This window comes from Dryas octopetala, chromosome 2 (assembly GCF_963921425.1).
Source record: "Dryas octopetala chromosome 2, drDryOcto1.1, whole genome shotgun sequence".
Classification (NCBI taxonomy): Eukaryota; Viridiplantae; Streptophyta; class Magnoliopsida; order Rosales; family Rosaceae; genus Dryas; species Dryas octopetala.
Genome location: NC_141367.1, coordinates 2,475,561 through 2,484,819, shown reverse-complemented (window position 1 = coordinate 2,484,819; position 9,259 = coordinate 2,475,561). Strand labels below are relative to the sequence as shown.

At 34.5% G+C, this 9,259-nt stretch overlaps 1 protein-coding gene across 1 annotated transcript; it reads left to right on the top strand.

Moving 5' to 3' along the window:
• Positions 1-756: 756 nt before the first annotated feature.
• LOC147292474 (germin-like protein subfamily 1 member 14) lies at positions 757-1,859 on the top strand. Its single transcript, XM_086234528.1, has 2 exons — positions 757-981; positions 1,134-1,859. The coding sequence occupies exons 1-2, from the start codon at positions 846-848 to the stop codon at positions 1,688-1,690; spliced, it is 693 nt and encodes a 230-aa protein (XP_086090654.1). The 5' UTR covers positions 757-845; the 3' UTR covers positions 1,691-1,859.
• The last annotated feature ends 7,400 nt before the right edge of the window (positions 1,860-9,259 follow it).

Here is a 9,259-nt window from a genome sequence, read left to right as displayed (position 1 = left end):
GAGATAGCTTTATCCCTTTTTTTGAATTTTGAAATCTTCCTTTTCCCATTTTTTTTACGCTTCAACAATAACGTCAAGTAATATCAATACGAAGCATAATTAGATTTGCAATTCACATGTAGGTATATGAAACTTCGTAGTTTCAAATAATTCTTCAGCATCTAATTTCAGGTTATAATGAGAATCAATAAATTAATTATGAACAACTATGAACATATATATATATATATGGAAAAATGTTCTAAATTGAAGCTATAATATATTAAAATGGGTTATTTAATGAAATTTCCCAAAACCAAAAGGAATTAAAATGCACAATCCGGTTAGTGCTAACAATTAATTAGTGCATTTTCTATGATCTCTAATCTATCTGCAGAAAAGATTGTGGACATTTAATTTAAGAAATTGACATCATATATAGAAATCCATTCGAGAAGGAAGAGGAGGAATTAAATATCAAATATATGTTGGAGCAAGTAGTCTAATTAATGTACCTAGCTCAAACTTTGGTTTTTGTTTTTTTTTTTGTTTGGGTTGATCGATTCACATTCACATGTAAAGACTTAATCAACGTACCAATTCAGTCTTTACCTGCTAGGAAAAATTAGCCAAGTCGTTACCTGCTTCGACAAAAATCAAAGACCAGTTCTTTCAGTGTCTAGCTCCAAAGACCAGTTCGTTCAGCGTCTAGCTCCAAGCTGCTATAAATAGGCATATACCCAATGCAGGATTTTCATCCATCGATCTCAGACTCAAACCAATTAAGTAGTCTACACAAAACAGTACAAGTTTGAGGCCAAGCAATTAAGCTAGCAAGCAAGCTTATAAGTTATAATTCGATCAGTATGATGAAAGCTGTTCATTTCCCTGCAGTCACTGTAATTGCCATTCTGGCATTGGCAACCTTCCTTGTCGTGTCTGCCTCTGACCCCAGTCCTCTGCAGGACTTCTGCGTAGATATTAATGACACCCAATCTGCTGGTATATATACTTATGCATTACTATATATGATTATTATACATGAAGAATTATTACATATATATGTACAATCCATTCGTATATATATATTTTGTTCCTTAATGAATGCATGCCCACAACTATACATGAACTATATATTTTTTTTGTGCAAGCAGTGTTTGTGAATGGGAAATTCTGCAAGGACCCAAAGCTTGCATCAGCAAACGATTTCTTCTTTTCCGGGTTGACTCCCCAAAGCACAGCAAACGCGGTTGGTTCTAAAGTGACACCTGCGAATGTGGAGCAAATAGCAGGACTCAACACTCTCGGTATATCCTTGGCTCGCATAGACTTTGCACCAAACGGCATCAACCCTCCCCACACTCACCCACGTGCCTCTGAAATCCTTGTGGTCTTGGAAGGCACACTCTACGTTGGATTCGTCACCTCCAACCTTCCAAACGCTAAAAACAAGCTATTCACCAAAGTTTTGAACAAGGGAGATGTGTTTGTCTTCCCAGTTGGTCTCATTCACTTCCAACAGAATGTGGGACACACCAAGGCTGTGGCCATTGCTGGGCTGAGCAGCCAGAACCCAGGAGTCATCACCATAGCCAATGCTGTCTTCGGCTCCGACCCTCCCATCTCTGATGATGTTCTTGCAAAGGCCTTCCAAGTCGACAAGAATTTGGTCGACAATCTCCAGAAGCAGTTCTGGTACGACAACAATTAATAAGTATACACAAAAAAGGCCCATCTCCCTGCTATTCGGATGTTATATATGGCCAATTCTATCATGCTTAATTTTCACTACACAAATTACAATATAATATTGATTAAATAAATTAAAGGGTTTGCTAGCTAGCTCAATGATGTACTTCATCCTACGTGGATTTACTTGATGATCAGTATCATTATGATAATGATATTGCCCTAGTACGTGCTGCTGTGTGTTCCATTTCTCAATCTCTTACTTCACTTTGGATACATGCAATTCAATTAAGAATTACGTACAAATATATCCATTAATTTAATTAGATATATATATAAACACGTGCCTATGCTAGGGGTATAGACTATAGAGATATTGCAACTATATATACATGCTCGAACTGTTAATTTGTTTTAACAGCAAGAGCATTGAAGACGTAGCCCAAGTTTGGGTGAACCACCTAAACACATTGGCACGGTCTGTGGGAATTCGGCAAAAATCCATGTCGTTTCTCCACCAATTCTACCTTTGTTCACTGTGGAAAACACATGAACGAAGAACGTCTCCTCTGCTTAAAGAGTAAAGACCAAGATTCAAGAACATTCATTGTTCTTCATTGCCCTCACCTATTCGATCTCTTTGCAAAACAACTCATCTCTCTCTCTTCACTCACTGACAGAGACTCAAATTCAGAAAATACATCACCCATGTTCTTCTTCCCACTCTTACTGTACGGTGAAGAACAGGGGAAAAAACCATTCCTTTTATGCAAAAAGGAGAACAAACCAAAAAACCCCCCATTTTTGTGCTCTTTCTCCCTTCTCCCTGCCAACAAAGAAAACAATCGAGACCAGCCATGGTCTTCTAAACAAAAACAAAACTCCTATTGAAGAAGGAAAAACAGTTCATACAACTTACATACATTTCCTCTCTGCCAAAGAGAAGATCACCAACAAAAACACTCAAATCTTTCATGGGTAAATATATCTGTCATCTTTCCCTCAAGCAACACCCAAAAAAGATCCATCTCACCATTTTTTATTTGGGAAGAGGAAATTAAAAAGGTTGTCACTTCTCTGAAGGAATCCACTTCTCTCCACCGTACTCTCTCACTATACAGTGAATGGAGATGGTGATGAGAAAAGGACCATTGGAATTATGATATTTTAAGTAATGAATATTTAAATTAATTATGGAAATATTTATTTGCTTAAATATCATATACTATCTAAATGAAAAATGTAAATGGAAAGAAATTAAGTATTGGACTTTATAAAGTAATAGGCCCAACATTGATTTGTTTTATATAAGGTTATCCTCCCGTAAGTCACTGGTATACGTTCAATTAAAATTGAACAGACACAAAGTTTCAGAAAGAAACACTGATTGAATTAAAACTGTCATGACCATGAACAGATGTGCCTTTTGCCCATTCAATAGAATATGTCTCTTGGCCATTTAATTCAATCAAAACCTTTTCAAAAGGCACTTTGCATCTATAAATATAGTAGTCTTGAAATCTTTTAAATATAGAAAAAATTACTAAGAAAACTTGTATTCATTCAAGCATAGTTTTCCATTACCAAAGAAAGAGTTCTTTGCATATTTGGGTTTGCAGAACCTTATAGTTTGAAGTGCTACTACTGCAAGGAGGAAGTCAGTTGTATTCTGGAGGGGAGCGCCGATTGACCATAGCACGGTAGAGCGGGCGTAAATCGTCTTAAGGTCATAGTGTCGAACACTAGACTCGACTTCAATGGTTTTTCTAAACTTTCTTTATTGTCTAATTCTCTATATGTTTTTTTTTAATCTCTTTGTTTGAATATAGCAATTTATACATGTAGTTTCCAATAATCTTAAGACGATTTAGTGTGTAATTTGCCTTATTGTTTCTACTTTTAATTTTTTTTTATTGATCATTATCTATTTGTTCAATAACTGCTTTGACTTTGTTAATTTTGGTGGCTTTGATTTTTGTTCAATTAAGATCTGCTTTGGTTAGTAGTTTACGTTTTGATAGGTATATATTTATATATATATATATATACTGTTTGTTGTTTCCTATTATATATCAATATTGATATACATATGCTACTGGTTTTTTTTTCTTTGATCTATATTAGTTTTTTTTTTTATCTTGCCATATTCATGTCTTTTGTCCTTTACATAATTAATGTTGCTTTCACTTAAGAATTCCTTTTGTCTATTCTTATTTATATTGTTTTTCATATTGTTTATCTGAAAGTATAATATCTCAGTATTGAATTTTTTTGGATCAGCTCTATATTGATATATTGCCTCTGTATAAGATATATCGCTGATTTAAAATTTGTTTATTGACTTCAAAGGAAAATGGGTTCCTCAAGTAATGAAAATGAGAATGCCATGATTGGGCCTATGTCCGATACTATCCCTGTATCATCTGCTATTCCTATAGCATCTGCTTCTCCTATAGCATCTGCTTCTCCTATGTTGCCTCAATCTTCTCACCATGGAGAGAAACCTGGAAAGTTCAATGGAATTGACTTCAAGATGTGGCAGCAGAAAATGTTGTTTTATTTAACAACAATGAACCTGGTCAAATTCTTGAAGGAAGATGCTCCTGCTCCTTGAACTTCCAAAGAATCTATGGTTGCTGCTAATGCCTAGCACCATGCTGATTTTATTTACAAGAATTATATCCTTAATGGGTTGGACGATGCACTCTACAATGTGTATAGTTCAATGAAAACAGCCAAGGCGTTATGGGAGTCTTTGGACAAGAAATACAAGACCGAAGATGTTGGAATGAAGAAATTCATTGTGGATCGTTTTCTTGACTACAAGATGGTGGACTCCAAAAGCGTGATCAGTCAAGTCCAAGAGTTCCAACTTATTTTGCATGAAATTGATGCAGAGGATATGGTACTTCCTGAGTCATTTCAAGTGGCTACTGTAATTGAGAAATTACCGTCATCCTGGAAGGATTTCAAGAACTACCTTAAGCACAAGCGCAAAGAAATGGGGTTTAAGGATCAGATCGTGCGATTGAGGATTGAGGAAGATAATCGCCGCTCTGATAAGCGAGGATCTTCCATGGAGGCTAAGGCACACATAGTGGAGAATGGGCCAAAGAATAGCAAAAAGAGGAAGCATTTTGGGGAAGGCACAAGTCAAGGAAATTCCAAGAAGGCCAAGGAGTTCAATGGAAAGTGCTTTAATTGCAATATATAAGACTGGCAACCGTGCAAAGGACTGTAGGAGTGGCAAGAGTCAAGGCAAGGGAAATGAGGTAAACATAACCGAGGAAGATAAGCTCTCCAATGATATATCTGATATCAATCTTTCTGTAGTCGTCACTACAACAAAAGAGGCCTATAATAGCATTTGATTATAGCATTTTTTCAAAAGTGCTATTATATTTAATATAATTATAGCATTACTTTTTAAAAATGCTATGGGCCTGTTTTGTTTTATTTTTTTTTCTTTTCTAAACTCCGTAGAAGAGCAAAGAAAGTCGATCTCTTCACTTTCTTACTTTCTCACCCAGTTGTCACTGTCTGTCTCCCTGCAGCCCTCTCTCCCTTGCCAGATCCACTCTCTCTCGACGCCTTCTCACCACCATCGCGTCCTCTCGCCGCCATCACGTCCTCTCGCTACCCTCTCGCCACCGTTGCGTCCTCTCGCCACCCACTTTCCACCGTCGCCTCTCTCTTTCTCACCCATCACTCTCACTTAGTCACCCATCGCTAATTTAAGAAGGTAATTTTTATTTAGGGTTTCTATTTAGGGATTTAGGATTTAGGGTTTCGAATCCCAGGGTCACCATCACACTTGGTTGCTCTAGTCAGGTACTTTGCTTCTTACATTCTTACATTTTCTATTGTTTCTGCACGAATTTCAGGTTGTTAATTTTCTTGCATAGAATCTGAGGGGGAAGGTGAAAGTGAGCATTTTGTAATTTTCCACATGATTCAGCTCCAAAATTGAAGTGTGGACCGTGTGGTGTTAGGTTTAATTTCTTTTTGTTTTTCTTCTTTTTCTGTTTTTGAAATGAATGAGCTTGAAATTCCTCGTCTTATTTAGTTGTTTGTTGTGAAGCTGAAATAGTTTTATGTTTGCTTTGATAATTTGATGAATTTTTGGGTGGATTATATCTTAGGCTGAACCGATTTAAATGAGAATTTGTGTGGTTGTGTGTGCTGGTGATGTGATTTACAGGTGATGTGTAGTGATCGACACCTGTTGTAGATTCTGAAGGTGCTATGTTAGCTGCTAATTTTCCCACTCTTCCCCAGATTGGCCCATGTTTTATGGGTGGACACATTCTTGATTGAGAGACATTATCTTAGTTTTTTCCTTTTACTTTCTAACCCATAACCACTTCAGAATCTTTGTTTTTATACTGACTTAAATTTTTAATGAAAGTTTTAAGATATGGAGTAGCTCACTAAGAAATATGTGGTACATTTTCTATAATACCTTTATCACTGACTTTTTTGTTTTCTTGAAATCAATGTTAGCAGGACATTGTTAACTATATCTGTGATGATGATGATGATAAAAAAGCTGTATAGCTTGTTGGCTCAAATACAGTAAGTTAATTTTCAGTTCAATGCTTCATGATTCTTGATGTATCTATGCAATGCCTGAAGATATGATTTTAAGTTCAGATGCACTCAACACTTTATTATACTCGCATATAACCTTGTTGGGCTGTGCTACATCTTCACATGGTGAAGGACTCATAGTCATTATACAATTAAATGTGTTTATGTGATTTTCCTTGTGAGGTGAATACTTTCATTATTCTGCCCACTGATTTTATTCCTCGTACAATCTTAGTATCTCTGATTAGTTTTCTACGTTGAAATCTTACATGTTCCTGCAATTCAGACATTTAGTAGGTCCGCTTGATTGCAGTTTTTCCACTCATAGGTTGTCATGTGTTTAGCTTTGAACCTTCAATATTATGATAGGGTACACCATTGGTCTGCACTAATGTGATTAATTTCCTTTTTCTAACTACTCTTTCTTGTTCACATAGGCTGGAATGCACATATATGCAAGGGCAGTTGCTAGGCTAGGGGAAATCATAACAACAGTTGTGTGATATGCATATATACCATCATTATATATGGTCTGTATGTATACTATTAGGAAAAAAACCATTATATTCTGCGTGCAAATTAGAAGTATAATAAAATTCTTTTACTCAACAACATGTTAATAAGGATAAATGTTGGGACTTTATCTTGTGGGGTATGCTTTTTCAAGTTTTCAACTATATTTCTCACTTGTTCTGGTTGACTTTTGTAGGTATACTTTCAGGCTGATGCTTCTTGTTCTTTGATTATAAATTGGTCTAGCCAACTCAATTTAGTTGCTAATGGAGCAATAGATGTAGGAAAAAAATGGTGAGTGTTGCCCATATTTGTTGTAGTGACATAATTATTTTGCATTAGTTTCCCTAAGGCAAGTTTTTTGTTTGAACATCCAAAAAGAAAGAAAAAGGAAAAATGTTGAAAGAAAGGCTACTGTACATATCAGAAGTCCTGCACATAAATTCTTTCCAAAGATGAATAGATACCTTCCCAACTTATCCTTATTTGAGGTCTTTGCTTTCGTATGCTCTTTCTCATTTCTTTAAACAGGAAGATAAGAAAGAATTTCACCCTTCAGATTATGTAGATATATGTTCTACCCTTGATTAATCATTCAAGTAGCACTTAAACCTTTTATGCAAAAAACTTGATGTACATCGATTTTTATTGGTTAGCATACATTTTTTTTATTTGTTTTGGTTCTAACTAGTAATTACCATTCTTTTCTGTCAAATAATCTTGTATGCACACAGATTTTATATTTATTATCTTTGGTTTATGAGAATTTGAGATACGGCAATCTTGTGTTGTACATGATCAATAGAAGGCTTGATGCATTATTTTTTCCCATAAGTATTGCTGAATATTTCATTCATTTAGCTATTGATGTTGGTCAAAAGAAAAACAAGAATATGTCAAATCTCCTGGTGAAGTCTTTGAGAGGATGTGAAGTGCTGGTAGTTTTAGTGCAGATGAGGTTAGTTTTTCTTTTATTCCTATAGTTTGGTGCATATGCAAATAATATTTGTTTTCTGACATGCAATCTAATTGTAAGTGTTCACTCTGCTATTTTATTTGTTTTCCATTTGATGGCTCTATGTTATAAATCAATGAGGTGACCATCATTCTTCAAAGCATATGTTGTTGTAATTCATAGGAAACAAGACACAAGGTATTTATGGTTATAATATTGATTAAAGGAGAAAAAGGCTTTTAGTCAGTTATTTAAGATCATAAATAGTTTCCCCATTACATTAAGCAGTTCTTCCCTGCTTTAAGAAAAGAGAAATTAAGTAGTTGAAATATACAAGCAGCATAAGTTAAGAATCATACATCTCTTTTCTGTCTTTGTTTTATAGAGAAGTCAAAAGTTACACATTTTTTATTATCTTTGTTGTTGCTTGGTGAGTTCTGAACGGATAATATGTAGTGACAAGCTTTGTGAATTGTATAGTTTTTTGTTCTTTGAGTTCTGCATGTAGGCTTGGTGTTGTGATGTGCTATTTGCCTCTAATACATCTATTAATTTATTTTGTTATTTACCTTCCGTTTGTGGTTCTTTGATTAAATTTTTATTATTCTTTTTAACTATGAAAGGAAATCTGAATCAAAAGAAATAGCTTTATGATTGATATTGTGGTGGACTTGATATAGGTGGGAAGATTAAGCGGCCGGGTACTGAAGCATAAAACTAAGATAAAAAATATTAAGAATTGGGACATGGAAGTTCAGTTTTTTTTATTTTTTATATGTTTGACAGAATGAAGTTAAGGTTTGGAGCTAGAAGATACTGTATTAAGTGCTATTAGTCTAACTCATCATTTTGTTAATATAACATATCATCTAAGCATATGAGACCTTAAAATGTACTTTAGCAAAGCATTTTGTATAGATTGAGGTTTATAAAAATGTACCTTAAAATGTTCTTTGGTTTGTGATACAGGAAAAGCAGACTTTGAGTTTTAATTTATTAGTAACTCTGAAAACTTAGATCAATCTGTGAAAAGCTAATATAAATTTTTTTTCATTTTTAGTTGTTGTTTTGTGTTGGAATAGGTTAATTCAATATTAATCCAAACTTTTTTATTGCTTTATTTTCATAATAGTAGTATATTAATGTGAATATATAAACTTCTGATTGAGTGGACATTTATTGGAACATATAGGATTTGTTTTTAGTTTTCTTCTTTTCTTATACCATTTGATACATCACAAATTTGTTGGTCTTTAAGAGGTTCACATATATGCATGTTTTTATTTGGTACGTTATAGAGGTAGTCCTCCCTTATTAGTACTACAACCTTTAGTAGATTGAGGGTACTAATGAAACCTATTGTTGACTATTTTTTTTGGCAGCTTGGAGGCACTTGGATATAATTGGATGTTTGCGTTTTGGCAGTTTGGAGTCTTTTGGTTATTGGATGCTTTATGTTGAAGAGAGTTAACAAGTTAGGCTTGTTTTTGTTATTATATGACCTACATATTAGTGTTTTTTAAAGGCCAATTT

Coding starts and splice junctions, on each gene's coding strand:
- LOC147292474 (XM_086234528.1), top strand. CDS start 846: ATGATGAAAGCTGTTCATTTCCCTGCAGTCACTGTAATTGCCATTCTG. Junction 982..1,133: donor TAATGACACCCAATCTGCTG/GTATATATACTT, acceptor TTGTGCAAGCAG/TGTTTGTGAATGGGAAATTC.